This window comes from Diplotaxodon limnothrissa, linkage group LG13 (assembly GCF_057381915.1).
Source record: "Diplotaxodon limnothrissa isolate DT_005_m linkage group LG13, D_limnothrissa_male_GT1.1, whole genome shotgun sequence".
Classification (NCBI taxonomy): Eukaryota; Metazoa; Chordata; class Actinopteri; order Cichliformes; family Cichlidae; genus Diplotaxodon; species Diplotaxodon limnothrissa.
This window is the reverse complement of record NC_140608.1, coordinates 12,515,435-12,542,451: the sequence shown is the minus strand read 5'-3', so window position 1 is coordinate 12,542,451 and position 27,017 is coordinate 12,515,435. Positions and strand designations below refer to the sequence as shown.

The 27,017-nt window shown below is 40.5% G+C and overlaps 3 protein-coding genes across 3 annotated transcripts; 2 read left to right on the top strand and 1 right to left on the bottom strand.

The window, feature by feature from the left end:
- LOC146619926 (uncharacterized) lies at window positions 1–3,140 on the top strand. The gene is made up of 7 exons (XM_085369223.1): window positions 1–119; window positions 302–978; window positions 1,469–1,514; window positions 1,872–1,963; window positions 2,053–2,163; window positions 2,281–2,554; window positions 2,875–3,140. Exons 1-7 carry the CDS (start codon window positions 105–107, stop codon window positions 3,079–3,081), a joined length of 1,422 nt encoding a protein of 473 aa, XP_085225349.1. The 5' UTR covers window positions 1–104; the 3' UTR covers window positions 3,082–3,140.
- A 184-nt stretch (window positions 3,141–3,324) lies between these two features.
- Window positions 3,325–7,311, bottom strand: LOC146619925 (uncharacterized). The gene is made up of 15 exons (XM_085369222.1): window positions 7,221–7,311; window positions 6,915–7,054; window positions 6,481–6,706; window positions 6,293–6,368; window positions 5,890–6,170; window positions 5,772–5,810; window positions 5,592–5,665; window positions 5,411–5,488; window positions 4,937–5,142; window positions 4,756–4,855; window positions 4,496–4,658; window positions 4,287–4,393; window positions 4,076–4,220; window positions 3,812–3,938; window positions 3,325–3,662 (listed from the first exon to the last, which is right to left on the bottom strand). Exons 1-15 carry the CDS (start codon window positions 7,266–7,268, stop codon window positions 3,325–3,327), a joined length of 2,148 nt encoding a protein of 715 aa, XP_085225348.1. The 5' UTR covers window positions 7,269–7,311.
- Window positions 7,312–8,620: 1,309 nt separating this feature from the next.
- chst3a (carbohydrate (chondroitin 6) sulfotransferase 3a) lies at window positions 8,621–14,127 on the top strand. Its single transcript, XM_085369221.1, has 4 exons — window positions 8,621–8,865; window positions 10,803–10,959; window positions 12,636–13,172; window positions 13,430–14,127. The coding sequence occupies exons 2-4, from the start codon at window positions 10,817–10,819 to the stop codon at window positions 14,124–14,126; spliced, it is 1,377 nt and encodes a 458-aa protein (XP_085225347.1). The 5' UTR covers window positions 8,621–8,865; window positions 10,803–10,816; the 3' UTR covers window position 14,127.
- The last annotated feature ends 12,890 nt before the right edge of the window (window positions 14,128–27,017 follow it).

The following is a 27,017-nucleotide window of genomic DNA, read 5'->3' as shown; positions in this document are numbered from 1 at the left end:
TGTAGTTGCATCATACAACCATGCCAACTGACTAATTTTTCCAAATTATACTTGAGTAGCTCTCTTTTATGTCGTCGAATACTGAATAGCAGCACGAAAAGAGCATGTCCCGGCCACATGTAAGTAATATAAAATCATTTTGTTAATTATTATTCGCTTGATAACTGACGTTAGCTAATTTGCAAACTATGCAAACTTGAAAAATGATGTACCTCATGTAGTTTGTTTTATGGGTTGTTTATTTTTGTCTGAGATACATCATTTCATTGTACTTGTCCATGTTCCTTGCTGCTTTTAACAGGACATACTGAGACAGCAAATGATGCATAGACTCCTCTCTAAACTGAAAGCTGCTTTAAACCAACAACCACTAAATCTGGATTATTTGGAGTTCTTGACTCGTCATGAGCTTGTTCTGTTTGAATCTTTCTCTCAGCAAATAGGCGGTCTGTCAGAGATTACAGAGGCTCTACAAAACGTTCATCATCTGGTTCAGTGTGAAATTAACATCAGCTCTGTGGCCATTATTGAACTGGAAACAGAAGTTGGTCTGGGACCTGGCCACCCCAAAATCGTACTAGAGAGAGAAAGACTCAAGAATTTGTTGGACATTCAGCTGCCAGTCAGCTGCATTGCTAAATGTCTTGGTGTTTCAAGAAGAACAATCTACAGGAGGATGCAAGAATTTGACTTGTCTGTGAGAGGAACATACAGCACAATGAATGACCAAGAGCTGGACAACATCATATCGGCTATCAAAAATCAGATGCCAAATGCTGGCTATCGAATGGTTCAAGGACATTTGGTTTCTATGGGTCTCCGTGTTCAGTGGTGGAGAATGATGGCCTCCATGCATCGAGTTGATGCTGTAGGGATCTTCAAACGGATCACAGAACTAGGCTGTGTTGTGCGAAGAAGCTACTCGGTGCGAGGCCCTCTCTCCCTGGTCCACATAGACACAAATCACAAGCTAATAAGGTAAAATACCCACTTATATAGCTCTAACACAAGTTGGGCAGAAAGATGCACGTTATACTTTAAATCTGCTTTAATCAACCTTATCTGATAGGTCTTTCAGTGTATTTATAATATTTTAAAAAGCACTTGATAGAGTAATATTAAGTAAAAGGAATACAGGATGTGTAACAAAACCAGCAATATTGTTAATTGTAAATTTTCTTGAGCAATTATTTACACTTTGTATATCAATATTTTCCATGATAACAAGCCTATCAACACATAATATGTTAAGTGCTCCAGAAAACTTAAAAAAAATCATGACAAGAGAACTAAAATATTTAGTCTCATTGAACTTATAAACATATAAAAATGTTGGTATTATTTTCAGCACACCTGACAAGTGTCCAGTTTAAGTCAGTGGCAAGTGTGCATACTGAAAAATTTATTTTCAATGTCTTACATGTTCTGCAAATCAAGCCTTAGTGAGATTGTTTTCCCTCTGAAACAGGTACAATGTTGTGATCTTTGGTGGAGTGGATGGCTACTCAAGGAAGGTAAAAGTGTAACTGTTATGTAGAATATTTGGTAGTTTTGAAATGAGAGCTTTATTAGGTTGTTTTTTTATGAACATCAATTATTCAGCAAGCCAACATAGTGGACGATTTGCAATTATTATTTTTTTAAATTTCTAATCAGTTCTTTACCAAAAAAGGTTAAACTAAAAGGCCATTTTCATTTTTTGATAAGTACTACCAATATTGATGTATAGACTACTCAAGCTTTGAATTATGGTTATGAACATAGAACCGTACAATATTCCTTGAACACTTATTATGAAACTGCATTATTAACTGAAAAACTATACATGATCTGAAACCAGATCTTTAATTTTCCATTTGTTTTTACTGCAGGTCCTGTACTTGGATGCAGCAACTAACAACAGGGCAAAAACTGCATTCTCATTTTTCCTGAGATCAGCCCAGCTTCACGGCTTGCCATCAAGGTTTTATGCCCTGATTTAATTTATATGCTAGCAACAAGTATCATTAAAGAAAACTTTAAAAATTCCTTAAAAATGTATTTTTATCATAGGGTTAGGGCAGATCAAGGAGTAGAAAACCTGGACATTGCACATTTCATGTTTGCCACAAGAGGAACAGGGAGAGCGAGTTTCATATCTGGAAAGAGTGTCCACAATCAGAGGTTAGTCTTTTGATGTTTTTTATATTATTATTGACTGCATGGGTAGATTGTTGTAGCAGTTCTGATATTGATTTGAAGCATGAAATACCTGAAATCCAAATTCAAATGTATTTACAGAGTAGAACGACTTTGGCGTGATGTCTGGATTGCAGTCACTAGCAAGTACCATGATATTCTTCACTCACTCGAGGAGGATGGCCTGCTTGACATTTCAGATGTCATTCATCTTTTTGGTGTCCACTACATCTTTGTCCCTCGACTCCGAGCAGATCTTGTCACCTTTGTTGGAGGATGGAATAATCATCCCCTCAGGACAGAAGGTGGTCTCACTCCTGAACAGCTCTGGTGTATGGGACATCTACAAGAGCTGGACGAGGGCGAGAGACTTGAGGTACCAGCTCATAATCTGATTTTTTTTTTTTTTTTATTTAAATGTTGAATTTCAAAATTTTAGTTAGCAGTTAACTCTGCTCTTCTGAAATTAACAAATTAAAACACTTGCAGCACATCTGGGAGATGCTTCTGGTGATTTTATACATTCTTGCTTATCAATTACCACTAATCTAAATTACAGTAAGAAGAACATGAAAACAAAGGCATTCTTTTTAAATTGTTGTATTTTAATGGAAAAAACGCTTACACAAAATAACATTCCTCCCAAAAGTACCTATTCTGGAATAATGACCATTATATATGTTTGTGGATTTGAAGGAGCTTCGGGATCCAGGCATTGACTGGGAGAGTGCTGTACTGCAAGAAGAATCTAACAGCACAGTTGTGGTTCCTGAAGTTGAATGCCCACTGGATGAGGAAACCCTGGAGGGGCTTCAGAGAACTATTAATCCCTTGGAACATTCTGAGTCACACGGACGTGACCTGTACATACAATTCTTGCTACAGGTGTCAAACCAACAGTGACACTTAACATGGACGTGAAAGTCAACGTTCTTTTAAGTTCTCAAATACTGGATTTCTTTGCTAAAACATTCAGATTACAAGTAGACAAGCAAACAAAGCACTTGCTTATTATCTATCAACGTAGGACCCTACACAAAGTTTTGAAGTCTTGTCATTTTCATGAAACGGCTACGAACATCTTAACAGCTAATGTTTACAAACATTTTTACTCATTTAGTTTCCAAATTACAAGACAACAATGTGTTAAACTCTGTGGAATCCACCACCATATTTAACTGCTGCACTCATTATGGTTTTAAACACTGTGTAAGTGTCCAGATGCTGCACTGGAAAAGTCACAGTACAAGTGCATGCACTCACAACTGGGTAACAAATGGAGTGATCTCCCAGCCGCTCCTTACATTCATGGTCAAACTTGCATGTTATTTTGAAATGTCTCTTTTCATCAGGAAGGATGGGAACATGGGACTGGTCGGTCATCCACTGGAGCACATGGTGGACAGCAAGAGACTCTGATTTTTCACCACCTGCACCGCCTGTGTTTCCATCTGTGATGTTTGAAAATGTTTCTGAAGTCTTTTCTAAATAAAAAGCAATCTGGATTACAATGTTTTAAATTAACAACTAAGAATACTTTCTAGTGCCCTGCATGTTAAAGCAAAAATATTTAACAGATGCATACGGTATATATACAATACTATAGGTATATACAGCTAATACTATATAGTACCTGATACTTCAATCTCCTGCAAGAAATCTTGCAAAAAATTTATGATCTTCCTCTCAGTTCTCTCCCTAGATGTCCCCTTTTCACTGAAATGTGGTTGGCAGCTCATCATAATGAAATCAGCGTCTGGCTGTAAATAAGGAAATAAAGTAGATTATATTATAGATATATTGTTCATTCAAAACTAATAAATAAATACAGGATAACTACAGTACAGATAAGTGGACTGTCTTTGGATCAGACTGAAGCTGCTATGTTAATACTTACTTTGAGGATTTTCCCAGGAACAAACAAACTGTGGCAAGCTTCAGGATTTACAGCCATCAGGTTCACAAGACCATACAGTTCCATGCCCTTTCGGAGCTGCTGTAGCATTGGAATCAGTCTTGTTGTAGAGTGTAAGACAATAGCACTTAAAAAAAAAAATGAAAAACTAGTTGGGGTGGGTTAATGATCTCTCTGATTTTTTCTCCCTTACCGGATCATGCTTTCCTTACTATCCATCTTTATCTGGTTTGTGTATCCACAGCTGACAATTTCATCAGCCCACATCATCAGAGACTGTATGTCTGCTGCATCTTCAACCTGGAAATGTATAATGTGAAAGAGGAAATACAGAAGGTTAAAAGTGTTTAAAAACACCATACTCATAATATATCATGTGCCAGAGCTAAACCAGGTGCTCACTTTGCGGATGAGCAGGGAAGATTCCACATCTGCAACATCCTCCTTAGACAGACAGCTGAAATCAACCTCTCCTGAGCAGAGGAAATTGTAGCACCATTCTTTGAAAAAGGCAGGAGATGGGCCTCCTTGGGCGAGGCTGACTGCAATTATTTCACCAACAGTTCTGTGTAGACAAATGATTATAATTCATTTTCAGGTAACATTTACAAAAATATCGGATGCGTATTAAATGTAATACACAAAGCTCGTATGTAACCAACCTGAAGTTTTCATTATCAAGATCGGTCAGAGAATACTTGGGGTTTTTGCCCTTGTTCTCAAGTCCTTCAAAGAATCTGCTTTCAATACCTGAAATCATGTCTTTCATACAAAAAATATCCGCATTTTTAAGTTATCCATTATTTATTGACACTAGGACAAAACAGGTAATAGGCAACTCACCACTCAAAAACTCTTTCCTAAGTGCTCCTGTATCCACGCCTGCCTCTCCAATGAAAACCACCCTAAGAACACTGGTGGGAGATGCAGCTTTTTTTCTCTGCCACTGGAGAATGCCTCTGTCTGGAAGGTCTTCTCTGTCCACACACAACTTAAATTCTGTTGTGGTGTCGACTTGTTGTTCAAGGCAACGCAATACATCTTCCACGCTTAACAAAAACAGGGTAGAAAACATCCTAAGCTCTCAAAGAAAAATAATCATCTTTAGATTAAAAGAGGCTACCACATTAAACGTGATTAGAAATTATTGCAGCATGTTCTGTGCAACAACCTTTAACAATAATTTAAAGTAGTGTGATCATAAAATGTTTTATATGAAATTAAACCCCAGGTATTGTGTAAAAGATCTTACACATAATTTTAACAAATGGTTCTGCATAATAGTGTGTATATGAATTATAATAGAGCAAAAAGTACCTGTCTGTTGTGCATACTGAAGTTTGAGCTGGTGTCCCTGTAGTTTGGTCATTTTCTTCAGGCACCATGCATTGAAAGCTGATGACAAAACAAAGTTTAAAAAAAATAAAATAAAAATACATATGTTTGCGTGGACTGTTACTGATTAACATTTTTTCATAAACGGCTGAAAAAAGATTACCTATCCCCACACAGACTCGCATGGACTGTGATCTCATCTTCAGGAAAATCCTTAGTGCATATTGGACAAATAACCTACAATTCCAAAAATGGGTACATGTTAGGCATAGTGGGAAAAAGATCATTACCGATACAAAATTCATTGTAGTTACTATGGTTTTTAGTAATGTGCTAGGTTTACCGTGCATTTGCTTTTCACAATGCATAACTCCGATTCCTGCTGAATCAAAAAACAGTAATTGTGATACTATATTATTTAATCAAAATTGCTCATTTTGATTTCATCAAAATTGTCTCACCTCATCATCAGTCTCATCAGGAGAGAATTTTCCTTTGCACGTATTGATGTGTACTGCAAGCATCTGCAGAGGCATAACTTCATTACACTGGTAACATATCTTCTTTGGCATCTTTGAAAAGTGCTGTGAGTCGGGAGGTAGAGGAGATGTGTCTAATGTTTCCTGAAGAGGTACTATGTAAAAAGTGGATTTGCCACCTCCTGACACAGCTTTCAGTGTTTTGACAGAATATCCTTCTGTTTCAGGTGGAATTACAGTGAGCTTTCGTCGACCACTGCCACCTTTATTGACAGAAAAATAGCATAAACAATCAAGCAGCAAAAGTATCAACTACATAATCATAATGCAGTATGAGCACGCAAGAATGCCAAAAAAATACATAAAAACTGAATTAACAACAAACCTGTTGCCTTATGTAAGAGCCATCCTCCACAAAGATATTCCATTTTTGGAAAGGTTTCTTCCAGAAGTCTAGAAATCTTAGTTAAAAACACCGTTAAGCAGAATGGAACACTAAATGGACTGTGGCATATGATTCAGGCTAAATGCGTCTGCCAATGACTGATTTTAATACTGACTACACAAACTTACCTCTGCATGGTCACCATCTTCTGGAAGAGACACTGTTTGTCTCCCCATGCCAGCTTGTAGGAGTTCAAGCTCCTCAGCTGGCAAAGGTGTGTAGGATGTGTTTTTTGACAGCAAATAAAAACTGAGGCCTGTGGTCTTACTGCCTGCCTTAACAAGCTGCTTAGTAGATGTTAAACATCTCTTTTTACCACGGCTCAAGTGTGATTTGAAATATCCTGGAAATGATCTGTGGGATGAAAATGCATGAGTTTAAAAAATGCAGTGTTGCATAACATAAGGGTTATTGTTTAATAAAGTTATTAAATATGACATCAGTCCTTAATAGCACATTTTAATTTAAAAATCAATGTTGATAAATCCACAAACCAAATAACTTTAACAGAAAAGATTGCAAAAAGTTAAAATAAAAAAAAACACACAAAAAAAGCAAAAACCTTGTCATCTCTTGCTGGATAGTCAGATTTCTAGGCTCCGGCTGCCCACTCTCTGTTGGCCTCCCTGAAGGATTTGTGGATATGTTGTTAAGCAGCAAAGACACCAGATTTCTTACTGCTGACTCAACTGCACCATTACCCTAAAAAACATGATTAGGATACACTGCCTCAGTAAGACAACTACGCTGGTAATTACCCATAAGGCTAGCTTAAACTCTACAGCTGCATCTGTAACTACAATTTCACAGCATATTAAACAGAAAGGACAGCAAATTACTAAATTCACACAAAAAAAATTTAACTCACCTGATACTGTGGTGTAGTATTATTGGAGCCATTGTTTGATTCTGCCATCTCTTCTTTAGCTGCAGAGTAAATCAAAAATCCCTCTATCTGCAAGAAGCGAGGCTGAGTGGACAGTGTTTCCGGTGTCCGGACAGCAGTAGCTAGCGAGCTGATTGGAGACCGTAAGAGCCAATCAGAATTTTTGAAACCAAGTCTGTGATTGGTTGGTTTTGTGGCACACTTATAACGGTGTACAGAGAGTTGAGCGTACGAAGCAGAGAATGTTGTGAGCGCAAGCAACACATTGCGAGCAAGCGCAAATGAAAAAACTGAGCGAGAGGGGGTGCTATTGTGTGTGTATATGGATAAGCGCAAACACTGAAATACGTTTTTTGCACGCAGCAATGAATTTTGTTCACTCAAATTCAGCTTTTGTAAGCTCAAAATAAATTTCTCCTCAAAATGCAACACTTGCACCTGCAATTTTTTTTTACGTGCGCTCAATTTTTTTTTACGTGCGCTCAGAATAGTGGCACAAAAATAACGCCATATACATCTGCAAAGTCTCACCTGTAAGAAATGAATTATTTTACACTGCAACAATCGAAAGCAAAGAGTGCTTTCTCGTTTTTCTTTGTTTGAATTATTTTCTTGTGGTCTACAGCAGAAGAATAGGCTCAGCTCATTCATTGGGAGTGACTGGGACAAGGACAAGATTAGAAATGAATATATCACAGGGACAGTTCAGGTTGAGTGGTATGAAGACAAAGAGAAGGGATGCTGTGATGGTTTGGACATGTACAGAGAAGGGATAAAGGATACGTTGGACAAAGGATGTTAAAAATGGAGCTGCCAGGCAGGAGGAAATGAGGAAGACCACAGAGAAGATTCATGCATACTGAAGGAGGACATGAAGGAGACTGGTGTCACAGAGGAGGATAAGATAGGGTGAAATGGTGGCAGATGATCCGGTGTGGTGAGCAGCTTAGTCATGTCATGACCACATTGACTGCAACTTAAAGACAAACATCAACAAAGTACATTTATTTATACATTAAATTTTTTAGGAGCTATTTCAGTACACAATAAGTTTTACTATAGCCCACTTTAGCATGAATGATTCGCGCAGCGCCACGAGGCTTTACCTCTGACAGGAGGTTATTTTAATAGGAAAGGTTCGTTGGAATCACGTGACCTTGCCAACCAACACAGGCTGTCCGGGCGAGAGTTAGGGGTGCTGTGAAGCGTGGCCAGCTCGCTCTTCGTGTCGTGGTGTCCAGCACGAGAGAAAAGTTGGAGAAAAAGTTTTGTAAGAGGAAATACTACGCTTTAACTATATTTAGGCAACACCGTGCTTAATTACTTTTATGCGGTTTATCGTTTCCTCTCTTTTTGCTTTACTTTTTTAAATCAGTCAGATTTAATTTAAAAAAGGATATATATACATATGCTTTCGCACTGGTCACTCTTTTTAGTCTTCGTATATCAATGTTTCTGTACGAAGCCTCTGTGCTACATCTGGTGGAGGAGAGCAGCCCGAAACCGGGGATAGTACAATGAAGCCGTGCGTCCATCTCCGAGACAAAGCAGCAGGATGCTACGAAAGGACGGTATTTCTCACAAATCAGGGACATTTCACTTGAACTCACCAAGAGGCCAAACAAAGGTTTGTAAGACACACCATCTGAACATCCCCGCTTCTCATTTTAGTGGCTGCAAATCGCGAAATGGTTAAACAGCGCATATGCAGAGCCGTCGAATCGCACGGGCTTGTAAACATCCTCTTCCTTTTGCTAAAAAGGATGTTGAATTGAGTTTGCTAACCTATTGTTTCAACCTCAAATGCGCGGTTTGTTTTCTGTGATAACAGCAGAAATATGCTGCAATAAGCTGCATTTCCGTTTAGCCCACTTTCCATTACACATATCAATTTCTTATTTAAATAAATCGAATATATGAAGGAATAATGCTTTGATTCCTGCTCATTATATACTGTATTAATACTGTGCAGAAGTGTGCAGTAGTCTGTATTTATTCTGGATCAGTAGATGGTACAAATTACACTGAATTAAAATCCCCCTCCCCCATGAACGACTGCCAGTGCCATAGTGTTGAGCACACCACACATAGAGGGGTGCAAGTGTGAAACAGTGGTAAACAGTGAAATTAAAGTCAGTCAGTTACATAGAAATAATAACACCTGTGCAAACTATAATGGCTCTCAGTATTTGCCTATAGCACCTTATTGTTTACACTTGCACTCCTGCAGGAACAGCAAATCTTTCAGTGAGACTTTTTGGCTTTTAACATCTCCATGAGATGCTGCTCGGAGGCTTTGAAGGCAGCCATTAATGTAATTTGTAGTGAGATGATAAACAGAGTGATGTGTGTTTCTGCCTGAGCAGATAGTCAGATTTGCCAAACGCTCCAGTGACTCTTGAATATGTAAAAGTGCTCATCTCAAGCGCTTCAGCCTGACAGTTTGACGGCTTTGCCGTATTAAACTAAGATAATTGGGGGATATTTACTCACGGAGCACACAATCATTTCACAAACTACTTGAAAATTGTATTTTTTCCTTTAATTATATGCTTTGTAGAAATTATTCACTCTCCTGACAGGACCAAATGGCATTTGCGTGCGTGTCTACATTTCTTTCTCAGCAACACGGAAACGGCATTATTCAGAGTTAAGAAATTTGTTGTGCTGAATGATTTCAATTAAAATTCATTGTCAATATGGTTAACTTGTTTTCAGAGGAGCACTATGACACCAGTGTGGTATGTCTTCCTAACTGGTTTTCCTTGTTATCCATGCCAGCACAGCTCAATATTCCCAAAGCATGGAAGGATTACTACTTTAGCTAATGACACTGAATAGAATTGGAAAATATCATGCTCCGACTTACCCAGCTGTCTATGCTGATAAATTTAAAAAAAAAATTGAGAGTTAGAATTGAAGATTACTGAACTGAAAACCTGCTGAGGCTTGTGTCTTAAAGGTTACTCCACGGCATGGGAAAGCTTTTGGTTTCTAAGAATGACATGCTGGTGATAAGATGATGATAAGATGACCCAATTCATCAACAGAGACAGTTATAATATGTGTAAAGCTCTACTCAGTTTCCCACGATGTCTTGTATTTGGCTTAATGCTGAATTAAGTGTTAAAGGACTACTTTGCAGTCAGACTGTTTTAGCCCCTGTACCTCCTGTTTTTGTCCCCCCCCTTTTTTTTAGCCTTTATTTGACACATGCAGAGTGAGACAGATTTGAACCCAGGCCTCGGCTGTAGGTCTCTGTTGCCTGTTCCAACATTTGTCTTTTAACTTATGCCATTCTCCAATCCTGGTGAAAACCAATAGTGTCATTTTCTGTTGCTCTAAGAAATAAGACAAACAAATTTGTAAAAGCTGTTGCTGTTGCACAAGCACCTCAATATAGTTGAAATGTCAGAGCAGCACAAATGCAACCACATATTGGTTAGAGATTAAAAATAGACTGGTTATGTTTCGGTTTGTCTTTAAGCACTAAGGAAGCTCTGTGACAAATAGCACAAGAACTAAGATCCTATTTTTATTTGTCTTTTTTTTTTCTTTCTTTAGAATGAAGCCTCTGCATGACAAGCTATGACCCAAAGAACAGCACTGTAGAGCTCACATTGCAAAGGGAAGACTTAAGAATGAAGACCAAGTATGCAATCGTCTTTATCTGTATTGTGGCCCTGGTCATCATTGAAAAGGAAAGCAACATCCTCTCTAGGTAAGAGTATGGAGAAGAGTGTGTAATAATCTGCTAAATTTTATATTATATTTGTGCAAATCTGAGGAAAGCTAAAGGGATCTTGTACTTTTTGGGAGGTGTGTTTCCTTTCTTACCAATAAAAATACATATTAAGACCCAGCAGTCTACCTTAGCTTAGCTTGCCTTAATGTAAAGACTTCAGATGTGGTGTTGCCCTGCCCAGATGTGCTTGCCAAGATGTTTCTGTGCTTCAGATGAATGCACCTTCTTGATTTAACAATCATAAGAACAATAATCTTAACCCTAAAGCAGCATAAAGCCGGGGAGGATATAATTCTCAGGTGTGAGTTGTCTCACAGGGAGAGTTTCAAGCCTTTATCATATTAAGCTTTTGTTTCCATGCTGAAGGTTTTTTTTGAGAAAACTGTGTTAAGATAATTATGAAAAGATAGATAAGATAGATAAGAAACCCTATCTAAAAAAGATAAAATGGTACAGTGTCAAGATGTGTAGAGAGTAAGGAGCCAAAAGCAGGACTCAAGGTTGTCAAAATAAAAAAAATGAAACATTTTTTAGGTCAAAGGGAAGAAAACTGAATTCAAACAGGGATCACGCCAGAGTAGATGCAGGGACACTTTCAGCTGGAATCAAACCAGTGATCTGAGGCTTGCCAAGAAAATGTATTAGCCACTTCACTGTGAAGGCACACACACAAAAGAAGGACAAATAGACAGAAATATAAAAATATACACTGTAAGCGCTGGTAGGCCAGAGGAGGCAGACTTGAGGACAAGACACTGCTGAACATAATTAACTCAGATTGAATGTCGTGATGCATGCTCAATCATCCAGGTAAGTAAATTCCAAAAGGTTGAGTCTGTTCATCTGGACGTAGCGTTTTCAGTGGGAGAAACGTTTTGGCACTCATCCAAGTGACTTCTTTAGTCTCAGCGGACTGCAGGTGTCCCCAACCTTATAAACAATACATTTGCACAATGACTGAAACCAGCACCACTGACGAACAGTGGGCTGTGAGGTTAGTTCATTGATCATTAATATGCAAACTGTCATGACCATTGATCAACAACCCCATTGATCAGCGGCCATTGATCAATGGCCATGAGTACCATTCACAGATAGTTGGGGAATGGCTGCAATCACAGCATTGTAAGATGGTGAAAGATCTATCCTTAGGCCGCCTCCTCGATTCAGAGATGGTCTTCTCTGAATCGGTCATCTATGAATCAAGTTGGGGGCCAAAGGGTAGATCTTTAGGTAGGTTTGCTTGGATTAGCAGTTGTAAATATTTTGTGTTATTGTACTGTTGTGTGTTTTAGTCATGTTTTTGTGAAGGAAATTTATAATTTCTTTTGTTTTAATTTGTTATGTACTTTTATTTTGAAAGGACTGGGTTGTAGTTGTACCATGCTTTGGAAGGTGGCCTCATGTGTCAGTGTCACTGATAACTGATCGGGGTTCTGCCTTCCTGTAGGCTATATACAGATATATATCTTTTTACCTTATAAAAATCCTCTGTGCCTCAAAAGTGCTTTCACCCTTGCTGGTTGTTTTAGTTATAACTCAGACATAAATGCAACTATCAGCTAAATAAAATATATAAAAAAAAGAATAAAATGTAACACCTTATGGTTTGCCAATGGATATTTTATAATGAAGTCTATTTATCTTGTCAGGGTCTCTGACAGATTGATCCAGAGGCAGATTCCGCAGCAGCAGAATTTCAGCAACATAACACAAAAGGGCTCCCTGATGGCACTCAAAATGCTGCTGTCGCGACTCTCTGGTACAAAGAGGGATAACTCAAATTTCTCAGAGGAAGAAGAGGAGGAAGAACTAGATGATTTGGGGACATACAGCTACGCCGGTGGCCGTAAGCACGTATTACTCTTGGCCACCACACGGACAGGTTCCTCATTTGTGGGGGAATTTTTTAACCAGCACGGGGAGAACATGTTCTATCTGTTTGAGCCACTGTGGCATGTCGAGCGCATGCTGACCCCGGCTGCAGAGGCAAACAATGGGACAGTGTTGTCGGGAATTTACCGAGATGTACTCCAGGGGCTTTTCCTGTGTGATTTCTCACCTCTTGAGAAGTTCATCTCTCCCCCACCTCAGGACCATGTCACCCCATCTCTTTTCCGCAGAGAGTCTAGTTTATCACTCTGTGAAGAACGGGTCTGCAGTCCTGTAATCAGAGATGTTTTTGAGAGGTATTGTATAAGTTACAAATCCCTGTGCTGCTAATCAAGCCTGTAATCTTTATTTATGCAGCTGCAAAAGGAAGGCCTGATGGTACTTTAACACTAAGCTATCGTCTGTGTGCCTTATTAATAATATTCCCAATGTTCTTCTGCATGACAACAGAGAAAAAATATTAATTTAGTATATGCATGAAATATTAATATTCCCACTATTCAGTTTTGTAAAATGCTTTTTATCATTTAAAAACGTTATGGTCTTGTTTTAGGTATCACTGTAAGAGTCGTCGCTGTGGGCCACTGAACCTAACTCTTGCATCTGAATCCTGCCTTTCCAAACAACACCATGCCATTAAGACTGTTCGTGTGCATCAGCTGGACACACTGCAGCCTTTGGTAGAGGACCCTCGCTTGGATATCAAAGTTATCCAGCTAGTTCGAGATCCAAGAGCTATCTTAGCATCGCGCATGGTGGCGTTCTCTTCAAAATATCACACGTGGAAGGCCTGGGCGCAGAACGGCCAGGTGCCCGAAGATGATGAGGAGGTGAAGAGGCTCAAAGGAAACTGTGATCACATTAGGATGTCTGCAGAGGTTGGACTGAGCCAACCTCACTGGCTCAGGAACCGCTACATGCTGGTCCGCTATGAGGATATCGCCCTCTACCCTATGCAAAAGGCAGAGGAGATGTACAAGTTTGCAGGGATACCATTTAGTTCCCTGGCCAGGGAGTGGATACTGAGGAACACCCAGACCACACAGAAAGCCAGCGGGATTTACTCCACTCAGAAGAACTCATCAGAGCAGGCAGAGAAATGGAGATTTACAATTCCCTTTACATTGGCTCAGGTAGTTCAGAGAGTGTGTGGACCCACCATGAAGCTGTTCGGGTACAGATTTGTGAATGATGAAACGACACTGACCAACAAGTCCATTAGTTTGCTTGAGGATAGATTATTTAATTAATCAGGAGGTCAACATACAGCTGTGAAACTGCACAATACTGCATGGCATGCAGTGCATGTGAGCCAGCAGAAGCAATTACTGTTCAGATCAAAACTGTTAAACAAAGGTGCCATAAAAATACAAACAAAGGTGCCTCACATGTAGGCCATACAGTAAGATGCTCGCCAATGATGTGCCTCATTGAAATAATGAAAAACTACTTGATAAAGGGAAGTATTTATTTGCATACTGTGTTCACTGAGTAGCCTGAAGATTAAACTTTGTTTCATTCTCTTTATTTCATTTAGAAATGAAACAAGCATTGATATCAAGGCCAAATGTGACAGATTATTGTGTAGGATTTTTGTTAAATCTTCATGGTTGAATTTCATGTTACAAACTTAAAGTGAAAGTTATGTGCATATGTTATCTAAGGGAAATTTTGTCTTAGAGGATCCTAAGACCTTTTCTTAATAACACCCAGTTTGGCTGGTTTCATGTTTTTATACATCAGCATTAGTCTAGGCATTTGCTAGAGTTATGTTCGAGTAGACATGATGTGCTGTGATAGAGTTTTACAAATCTTACTCAGGAAAAGTATGTTGTGTCTCGATGACAAGCATTGATATTTTCTCAACAGTGTGCCGTGTAAGAGAATAGGTTCTTCTTTTGAAAACTCTGAGATTAGAGAAGATAAATTAAGATTTATTTATCAATTTAAAGATGATATATGAGAAGTAGTAACACTCATATCTATATGAAATATCTACTCAACTATTTTTTATTTTATTTTTTTTATTTCTAGCCAGCAGCCTTAACTGCATCTGTATTAAAGTATTTCTCACTTCTCTAAACGTCCAAGTAGGTTTTGTTTAATTTTGTTGCTTGCGTGAGAGCTGATCTGTTCTTATGTTGGTCATTAAATGTAAGGTTTTTTTGTTTTCTTTTAAATCACACAACAACTCAAAGTAATAAAATCACCCAAAAATATTAAGACCTGCAGAATCCACCCTGTAAAGATGTGTTGTGTTTTGATATGACCTGTGTAGGTTCACTCACTGGCCAATTCATTTGGCACACTTGTTCAGCTGCTTGTTAACACAAATATCTAATCGACCATTCACATGGCAGCAACTTGATGCATTTAGTTATGTATGCTGAAGTTCAAATTGAGCATCTGAATGGGGAAGAACGGTGATTTAAGTGACTTTCATGCTGTTGGTGCTGATATGCTGGTCTAAGTATTTCAGAAACTGATCTGGGATTTTTCCAATAACCATCTCTAGGATTGAGGGGAAATGATCTGAAAAAGAGAAAATATCCAGTAAGCTGCAGTTCTCTGGAAGAAAATTCCTTGTTGATGCCAGAGGCCAGAGGGGAATGGCTGACAGGCAGATAGGAAAGCAGTAGTAACTCAAACACTCATTGAAGCCAAGCTATGCAGAAGAGCATGTGGAAAACCCATCGAATCTTTAAGCAGATGGGTCAAAACAGTGGAAAACCACATCTGATGCCAATCCTGTCAGCTACAAACAGGAAACTCAGGCTATGGGGCAAAAAATATTTTAAAATGATGTTATCTGATCTTATGAATCTAAATTTGTGCTGTGACATTTGGGTGGTAGGGTCAGAATTTGGCATAAACAACCTGAAAGCATAAATTCATTCTGCCTCATGTCAATGGGTCAGCCTGGTGGTGGCAGTTTAATGGTGTGGGGGATAGTGTTTTAGCATGCTTTAGACCTGTTAGTACCAGCTGAGTATTGTTTAAACACCACAGGCTTCCTTGAATATTGTTGCTGATCACGAGCATTATTGATAACTATCTTCCATGTGTCCATCCTCTGATGGCTGTTTCCAGCACAGAAGGACCATGTAATAAAGTTCAAATCATCTTAAAACTGGTTTCTTTAACATGTCACTGTCCTCAAATGGCTTCTAAAGCCACCAGATTTCAATCCACTGCTTTTGGTATGCTGTGGAATGTGAGAGTCACATCACAGATGTGAAATCTGCAACAACTATGAGATGCTATCAGTGCAATATGAATCATAATTTCTGAGGAATGCTTTCAGCATCCGGTTGAATCTATAACACATTGAACTAAAGCAGTTTCAAGTAGGGCTGTGCGATATGACCAAAATCTCATATCCCAATATAAGAATTCTATCGTCCCAATAACGATATAAATCACAAAAATGTAACATTTTCTGTAAATTCTGTGACTCTCGGGCAGCTGGACTTGCGTGAAGTGTTTCCAGCTGCGCGTCGCGTACCTGGAGTCGAGTGTTTTAACTGATGCATGAAACGATACCTTTTTAGACATAAGTTGTAACGGCCGCCGTTTTCTTTGTGAGTATTTATTACACAACGTGCTGCGGGGAAAAGCCTGTTCTAACGTTTGAGTCTAAGGTTTATTTTTTTTTTAGCACCTGGCGGCTCTTTCTTACTTCTCATCCGTAAATAATCTGCTCTTTCACGTGATTCAGTTTTGAAAAGTCTTAACAGGATCTTGAGCTCTATTGTGAAAGGTTTATGTGGAACATAAACAAGCGGACACGCGATGGCGTTACCGTCGTTGTTGCTAACGACAGGCGCTTGTCCGTCTGTAGTGTGGTTATAGTAAATATAAGAAAAAGAGAGAACTTTAAGAAATGAATATAGCCACTACAGTGACCATCAAAACGATGAAAAAATATTGCCGTAAACAGTTTATTTTGTGACACCACGAAACAAACGATAGCATAAATTGAAACGATAGACGTTTTTATATCGTCATCCGATATATATCGTTATATCGAACAGCCCTAGTTTCAAGTAATAGCAAGATATACCTAATGAAGTGGCTGATGAGTGTATACAGCCTATGACTTTAAGTGAAACCCAGGTGGTGCTGGCTTAACTGTCAGTCTTGATAAAATATGAAGTTAAGCACTGTGACTTCAGATAAATGGCAATATTGTGCTCAGTTTCACTGTGGCTTCATTGAAGCAGCTGTGAAAGGCATATGTTTCAGAATTTCACGGAGCTTCACTTACCTTCATTTTAAAAACATATGAATTCATATATATGTGTGACATACTGAAGCCAGAACAACCAATTTTGTAGCTCAAACAGTGGGTGTAGTCACAGTGCAACATAGTATGCATTTAACTAATGCAGCTATTCGGAGTGGGAATACATGCAGTTCCTTTTTTTTGGTGGGGAGGAATACAGATGTGCAGTTTCTCCCTGTTTATGGATGATTGCAAAAAGGTTAATAAGGAACAGAGGCTATTGCCAACATAACTTCAAAGTTTTTGTTGTGGCAAAAAAAAAAAACAAAGAAAATCAGAAAAAGTTTGAGTCTAAGTCAATTCACCAAAGGAAATCTGTTCTTAAGCCTTACTTTGGCTAATTTAGTTAGTTGCACATTTTAGTTCTTTGAATACTGAAATACTAAAATTGTTCTTTTTTACAGCTCAGATGTAGTTCTTTCAAATGCACAGTCTGCCATTGAAGTGCTAATTTAAGGGGGCATATAAATATTTGAATTTCAAGAAATGATTTGGTGCTCAGGGGAATCAGGTATTAAGTTGGCATTTTTGTAAATTAAATCTGACTTAAGCACAAACCTCTGGTTATCAGCAATGTAACAAAGTAAAATAACGTCTGCGTTCTATTTAGATACATTTTACTGAATTAACCAAACAGTGGAAAACTTGACAAACCTTGACTTGACAGAACGATAGAGCAGTAAGTTGTACAGAATGCAATTGGTAAGCAAACACTGGCACTATGTTTACTATAGTCATTGCTTTGATATCCAACTATCCGATCAGCTTATTTTGCTTGGAATGGAAGCAGTTTGAGAATGAAATGGCCAAAATGCAAATTCCTGTGGAATTGTTGATGTAGTTCAGCTGCATATTAAAATACACACTGCTGCTGCCTGTGATCCTCTAAAGGCTTAGTGTGAGTAAAGCAGAAACAGGGAACCCATTCAGGCCTGCATTCCGTCTATCTGCCTCACATCTCAACTGAGAGAGAGCACTTTAGAGTGCACAGCTGTTGGTCAAGCTGATTTTCTCCCAGATCATTTCCCTGATGTTATTTCCACAGCAGAGCAGCAGCTGTTTCTTCCCTGCAAATGAGAAAAGGTTTCCACAATGGGTCATTGAAGAGTTGAACCTGGCAATGTGTCAGGTTTTCTCAAGGTATCCAGTGTTTTTGACCAGAACTCAGACCAACTTAGTTACACTCACTGAGCTGAAATACAACCTTGTCTTTTCACTTTGCCATGTGTTTATAATTGCTAATATTTTGAAAGTTTTCCTGACTTTGGTTTCAAGTGTTTTTAACTGACACACTCGACTTGTTGGGCCTGGTTTAAGCCCCTGGCTATCACTCAGGTCTTAGATTCACTATTATGTTCAGAGGATGAATCACTGAACATGCACCATTCCCTCACAAGATGTGAGACGGTTTTCAGCCACCCATTTTTCATCTCGCAGATTTCACCATGAATCACCCACTCGAATCATGTTCATTCACATGGTTGCACTCACTCACTCACTCACTCACTCACTCACTCACTCGGTGAAATGACCAAAATAATAAATAATTGAGTGATTTAAGTTATTGACTATAACTGAGTGCAAGTTCTGAAAATAAATGGATTGTTTCCAAAAGCAATTTGTTTGCTTGGTTTTGTCCACCTACCCTGGAAAGTTTACTCGTGGTTGTTGGTGCGACAACTGGAGACTAACACAGATTTGAGGAGGAGCAAGTAACTCATACTATAAGGCTGTATTTTGGGTTATTATTATTTTTATTATTATTTGGGTTATTATTGTTGATGATCTGGGATCTGAACTTCTGTTTGTAAAATTACACAATTAGGTTCTCTTAACTGTAATTTGCAATGCATTCAATCACATTGCTCAAAGTGAGCACAGAAAAGAAATTCTTTGGATTTCTTCAGCATTTGCATGTGGGGAAATGTTGAGATAGCAGGCCACATGCATTAATGGCATTAAATAAAATCATAAATATAATGTTTTGAATGTAAAAATATAAGCATTTTCTGTTGTGTAATCGATACTGTTGACTATAATATTCTATAAGGAAAAATTAGAGCATGCTGCAGGTATTACAGGTACTGAACTGCAATGGTTTGTTCCATATCTATTTATTAGACTCCAATTTGTTCATATAAATGGCAAGTCCTTTTCACACACTAAGGTTATTTATGGACGTCGACAGGCTCTGTGCTATGACCAGTTCTGTTTGCATTATAGGTGTATCATTAGAAGGCATAGCATACATATTCACTGTTATTTATCTATCCATGAAGCCAGATAACAAACACAAATTAGTTAAACTGCAGGAATGTCTTAAAGATACAAAGACCTGGAGGACATCTAACGTCCTGCTTCTAAATTCAGATAAAACTGAAGTTATTGGCCCTAGAAATCTTGGAAATATGTTATCTAACCAGATACTTACTGTAGATGGCATTACCTTGGCCTCCAGTAACACTGTGAGGAACCTTGGAGTCATTTTTGATCAGGATATGTCATTCAATGCACATATTAAACAAATATGTAGGACTGCGTTCTTCCATTTGCGCAACACCTTTAAAATTAGAAATATCCTGTCTAAGAATGACGCTGAAAAACTAGCTCATGCATTTATTACTTCTAGTGTGGACTACTGTAATTCATTATTATCAAGATGTCCTAAAAACTTCCTGAAAGGCCTTCAGTTAATCCAAAATGCTGCAGCAAGAGTCCTGACAGGGACTAGAAAGAGAGCCTTTCTCTCCTATATTGGCTTCCCTTCATTGGCTGTTAAATCCAGAGTTGATTTCAAAATGCTCCTCACATACAAGGTCTTGAATAATCAGGCCCCATCTTATCTTAATGACCTGACTCCTTTCCACAGCATGTCTTTTGTCTTGTCTTCCTCCCCTCCCCTCAACCGGTCATCGAGGTTGAGCCCTGAGCTCGGTTCAGCCGGAGGTTTCTTCCTGTTAAAAGGGAGTTTTCCCTTCCCACTATTGCCACTACTTCCTCATAGGGGGGCCATATGATTATTGGGGTTTTCTCTATATGGATTATTGTACGGTCTACCTTACAATATAACATGCAATTGTGATAATGATATTATTATTATTACTGAGTTTCTGTTTTGGTAGCTTGTAAAGATGCACTTATTTTTATTTTTTAGATATTTGTAATTCATAACAACCTTAATGTTCACCTTATTACTACCACACTTAATTGCTAACATTTGAAATTTCAAGCGTGACACTTGCTTCAGACGGTCATGCCATTACTGTACCAGCATTTCACACAGTGGCTTTTATTCACACACAGATTCAATGAGTCAGCTTGTGCTCGAGAACGAAGGGGTGGAGAGCGAGCTAATGCAACAGGAAACACACCCCCACCTTATCAACTTTTTCGAACTCTTATCCATGTTCCTCCTCTTTCAGACATCTCCTTTGAGAATTGTTCTTCTTTCAGCAGATAGGGGAGTTTACTTGACTCATATCGCAATTGAAATCACATGGTTTTGTTTCTGTTCCTATGTTGAATTTTCTTTTTCTTAAGGATTATGACACATAGTTTTTTAGCGTTTTAATTCTGTGTCACACAATCCTTATGCTTCCTCCCAGCCCCTCCACCCCTCATGCACACACTTTCTTCACCCCTACTTTTCTTTAAGCACACTCAGGCTCCTCTTTCTGGCTGCCTGTCGTTGGAAGGTAAATAAATCCCGTGGTTGGGGTGGAACACTGAGTGCCCTCATATGGCTCTGGAGGTACTGTGCCTGAAAGAAGCCTTGTGTTTGATTCGGCAAGGTAGATTCACTCAACCATTCCCTGCCCACAAACAGAAATGGTGCTCTGTTGGACCACCTCTAAATAGAAATAGAGTCCTTATAAATATGATTTCAGTCTAAACATAAACTTGGCCTATTCTAAAATATATTCTCCTGTTTTAGCTATATGCAATAATAATTTTAGATATGTAATGTTGAATAAAAGCTTTGATATATCTATGTTGGCTACATATTGTGAGATTATAATATTATTTTATGCCATGGTAGACCCCTAATTAAAGTTTGTGAATTATTATGTAGTTTTAGTTTGCATTATTCTCCTGAATTAGAAGAAGGTGATAATTATTGCATTTGTTAAACTGATTTGCATTACATTAGACTGCTGATTTATTGTGAATGAATGATATTGTTTTATGATGCATTATACTGCTGAGTTATAAGAAATACTGTTCGCAGAAAGTCATCGCCTTGTTTGTCTGATTAGAAGAGAACAGAACATACTGGAGTTTTCTGCCCCATCTCAGTAGGAGCAGATAAACAGGGAGCCAAGGTCGTAGCTTAGGCGCCGTGTGAGAGAAAGCATGTGAATGTTTAGGCTTGTATGATAAGGTGGGGGCCACTAAAGGCTATAAGAGTTTGATCAATGCTCCACCATTTTGAGATCTGATGCTGTCTGCGTACGGTGTCCATCTCCCACGCGTGTGATCATTAAAATCATCGTTTGACTCAACCCGGCCGGACCAGTGTTGTTATTTTGGTTTTTCCTCTTGTATCCATCCCCAATATTTGAATCCGTAACAGTTTGGGGGCTCGTCCTGTGGTATTGGGGTGGAAGTTGGAGGTTTGGACGGTCCGAGGTTGTTGAACGGACAGGCACAAGCCAGTGGTCTGACGGGAGTGGGCATAAGCCGGCTTATACAAAGGTAAGGCACTACCTGTTGAATCTATTTCCAAAGTGTGCCAAATTGGACATGATAAAATTAAAGTCTACTCACTGAAATTACTGGTGAAGGCCTGTTTTGATTTTGATGAAAAAATCTCATGAGAACTGAAGCTGAAGTAATGATAATGAAACGTTGAAAGTGACAGTACTGAGTATTTAAAGCAGTTGGACTGCTGATTGAAGTTAAAGCAGTTGGACTGCTGAGTGAATTTAGTTTGATAGGGAATTGGTCATTTTGTGGGTTAGAGTCCCCATTGGTCAGACAGGTTGGACCTGCGTCAGTCATACACTTGTTTTGGGGTGTTGACTGTTGTTTCAAAGTATTATAAATTATTATAGAATGGCGGTTGGACCGCTAAGAAGCGCAGTGCTCAGAGGTAATGCTTGCCAAGGCCGCGGACGCCTAGGCCCTGTCCTCTTTGAGGGATAGTCAGTTGGTCACTGTGGAGCTTGGGGTACTCCAGAATAACTAGTGGTTGGACCACTTTACCGTTTGGAACGGTATCTGCGCTTTTTTGGGCAGCAAAGGTTGGACCTTGGGTGTTGGACACTTTTAAATTAAGTTAGGGACTTTAGAGATGAGGCCAGAAACTGTTGGACAGATACTGGTTAATTGATCACAAAAAAGTTGGACTTTCTTCGATTGGACCCGTTAACTTAAATTTGTCAAAATTGTGTAGGCGCTAAATCTGTCAGGCCTGAGAGTAATTGTAAATATAAGACGTCTTTGTCCCCACCCGGAAAAGAAGGACATCTTCTCCTCCAGTTATCGGTTACCATCACGGGAAATTTTCAGGCAAGTTTTTGGCTGAATTGTTATTGGCACCATGTGTCCCTGAATCTCACAAGCAAGCTCTAACTCCTGGCTGTAGACATGGAATGCTGTTATTTAAGGTGGGAAATCAAATTTTGGGAAACAAAATAAAAACACACACACACAACCAAAGAAACATATAAGAAAGGCACGTGTTAGAGGAATGCCTTGTTTGAGAAAAAAGTTAAAATAACCCACCTACCAACACACACACACGCAATGAAGAAACAGCTTACATTCATGAACACGTGAAGATTTTCCAGCAAGGTTAAAGCAGCGAAACTTAACATACACCTGTTGTTGAATGATAAAGTTTATCCACTACTAACAAATAAACTCTCTGGGTTGCAGGACAACAACTTAACTTCAAAAAAAAAAAGACACTGGTCTGACCAACCAGTGATGACACGACAGATTTAGTGGTTAAAAGATTCAAATTGTGACATGTTTTCTGCTGATTGATTAATACAAGTGATTACTGAATGAAAGAAAATTCCTTGTTTGAGCTTTTAAACATGATCTTAAGAATTTTAACATGTACCTGTGTTGTCCTGTCAACTTGGTGGGTTATGAGTTGATTATATAGTGAGAAAAAACAAAAAAAGGGGGAGAGAAGGCTGACACAGGGCCTGGCCCCGTTGTTTCTCCCCTCTCTGAATAACACAGCCAACACAACATCATTTTCCTGTTCGTCTGTTTTTGTTTTGTTTTTGTTTTTTCTCTTTATGCTTGATTACAGGCTGCTTTGTCGGCCCGGAAAGCCGAGGCTGACCTGGACTCCTGCTCTCCTCTACCATCTTTGATGTGACCCTGACCAAATGCTACAGCAGCTGGACCCACAACAACAACCTGAAAATGTCAACACTGCTGCAGGAAAACGATCTCATGCAGCGGAGACGGAGAGCATTAAACCCAAGGCCTGTTTCACTACACGGGGGAGATTTCCAGACAGCTTCAGCTGACAGAGCTGTGACGAGACGCCCATTAAGCCCAGATGAAAAGTGAGGCCGAGCAAAAGAATGCTGACCTTAGCAACTCTGCATTAAAACTGTACAGGACAGTGACAGATCAACACGGATGATCGGGCGGCAAAAAGGGCGTGCCAGAGACAGGAGGAGTAACTGAGGTCAGGAGGCACCTCAGAATGGACAAAAGCACCAGAAGAAAAAAAGCTGAAGGCACAGGTGTCGGGGCTCGGCCAGGAGCTGACCTCTGAGAAGAGCCGAACAGCAGAGCTGCAGAAGGCCGTGGAAGCAAAGCAAGGGAAACATCAATGGACTTCAATCTGACTTGTACGGAAAAGACTCTGAGGTTTCTGCCCTCAGTAAGAGCTCAAGGCATCAGAGCAGAAACTGAGCATGGCTCAGGAGGAGCTGGCTGATAATCAAACCCATCAGTCAGGCTTGGAGTCCCAGACACAGGACTTGATATCAGGCCGGAGCTTGCTGGAGCAGGAGGTCGCCAAACCTGACGAAAAAGCTCCAACAGCAGGAGCAAACCCTGAAGGAGCTACAGAAGCAAAAGGGTCAAGTTAAGGAGGAGCGGAACAAGGAGAAGATGCAGGACACTGGAGAAAAGGACTGCCTCAATTGGGGCCAGAACCAGTATGGACAGAACTTTGAGCAGCAGCACCAATGGATGCAAACAGACTGAAATGGAGGAGGGCAGGACCCCAGGGCACGCTTCAGGCCATGGTTTACCCAGAACGCCAGAACAGGAAAGTGATGAACACAAACACACAAACACACACATCTACATACACTGACTCAGAATGAAGAGAAACACACATATGAACACATATGCACTCGTTGATTGAGTGAGAAATGACACACACACGTGCACAAATCGAAATGCTGATTCAATTCACTGAGAAGTGATCCACACACACACGCACATGCTTGTGCAATGAAGAGTGATACACACACACGCTGATGCAATGAAGAATGCTTTACTAACAAATGCTTATGCTGACACGCAAAATGCTGCACACAAACATCCAAATACAGAATCTGTTGCAACAACACGAAGCCATTGATTGTTTATTGGTTAAATACATTTCATATCACCCAGAGGGCATTTGTGTAGATTTAGGGGACAAGGTCTAAGGCAGTTTGGTTATGAAAACAATGTGTGTGCGTGATGTCTGTTTATGGCTTAAGGCCTCCACTGAATTGTTTACTGTGCTTCACACAGCCTGATAAGGAGCAGTGGTACAGAGGGAAAATGATGAATTAACGGCGTGAGCCTTATTTCGGAGCGCCACATTTTTGTGATTGAGATTTAATTGAAGGAGGAACACACTGAAAAAAAAAAAAAAAGGGGGCCAGCCCTTGGATTTACGTAAGCATCTCGCGTGTATTTAACACAACTGCCTCAGGCTTTAAAGAGCTGTACGAAATCCAACAACTCAATTTGTTCTCATTGAGATGACACGATATTGTTAGGTTAGCTGGATTACACAGATGGATTACGTGGCAGAAACACACACGGATGCAGAATAGTTGGTGATGCAAGTTTTATATATACACAAGTAAGGGGGAATATTTACAAGGGAAAGGGGCTATATACAGTGATAAATAAAAATGTGCCAGCAGGAAAACACCGAGGCGATGAGATGGAGCCGAAGCATACAGGTCGGTAGCAGACGCACCGGAGCTACCTGACAACAGGGAACAAAACAGGGTTTATGGCATACCGTTGATAGCCGAACGTTAAACACAAGTGGACGGAGAGAGTTGGAGAGCTTACTTGACCACCCAAACCACAGCCGCTGCGGTGATCGCCGCCTGATGGTACGTAGCACTCCGTCGCGGATCCAGAATAGCCAACACAAAATCCTAGGTAGGCGGGCAGGCGATGGAACAGGCTAAGACAAAGAAAAGTAGGCGAAACGTGGATCCTTTAAAACATACAGCTCCACAGCGTAAAATCAACAGATGCAGCCTGTGCTAACTCGTTACCACTTGTGACAGCGATAATACTCCGACACCAGACGTCCGTGACTCTGCTCCCTAAAAGCGCTCACTGATGACGTCCGATGCGTCGCAGGTGTGTTGGAATGCCATCAAGCCCCGCCTCGCCTACCTATAACCAAAAGGAAAACAAAACCCAAACAACAACAGTACACCTACCCACCACCTCCTAACAGTATCCCCCCCTCAAGGAACGCCACCCGGCGGTCCTCCAGGCTTGTCAGGATGCCTCCTGTAAAAATCCACAATAAGCGCTGGGTCCACAATGAAGGCCCTCGAGACCCAAGAGCGCTCCTCCGGGCCATACCCCTCCCAGTCCACCAGAAACTGGAAACCTCGGCCACGACGGCGCACATCCAGCAGCCGCCGGACTGAATAGACAGGACCCCCGTCCACCACCCGGGCGGGCGGAGGAGGTTCCACGGGTGGGCACAGCGGGCTGTGAGAGACTGGCTGCAGTTGAGAAACATGGAACGTAGGATGAATCCTCATAGAAGCCGGTAGTTGCAGCCTCACAGAAACAGGATTGATGATGCGTTGGATGGTGAAAGGACCCAGGAAGCGAGGGGCAAGCTTCCTGGCCACGCACTTCAAAGGAACATTCGCAGAGGACAGCCAAACCTGTTGGCCCACGGTGTATGGAGGCGCAGGCGTTCTCCTCCGATCAGCAGCCCGGCGAGTCTGAGACACGGTCCGGAGCAGCGCCGCCTTGGTCCGGCGCCAAATCCTCCGACTGCGACGTAGATGATCCCGCACGGCCGGAACCGCAATCTCCGCCTCCTGAGAAGGAAACAACGGCAGCTGATATCCCAGACAGACCTCAAACGGAGAAAACCCCGTAGCTGCCGAGGTGAGAGAGTTATAAGCATACTCAATCCAAGCAAGATGACCACTCCAGGAAGCGGGGTCAGAGGAGGCCACACAGCGCAAGGTGGACTCCAGCTGCTGATTGGCCCTTTCAGTCTGTCCATTAGACTGTGGGTGATAGCCCGAGGAAAGGCTCACCCCCACTCCCAACGCGGTACAAAAAGCCTTCCACACCCGAGAAACAAACTGAGGCCCCCGGTCCGACACAATGTCCAAAGGAAGTCCATGTAACCGAAAAACATGATCCACGAGCACGCGAGCAGTCTCCAGGGCAGAAGGAAGTTTAGACAGAGGGACAAAATGCGCCGCCTTGGAGAACCTGTCCACAATGGTGAGGATCACCGAGTGACCAGCGGAACGCGGCAACCCGGTAACAAAGTCAACTGCAATATGCGACCAAGGTCGACCAGGGACAGGCAGGGGATGCAGCAACCCGGGGGGGGCCAGGTGACGGCTCTTATTGCGCGCACAAGTGTCACAGGCCAGCA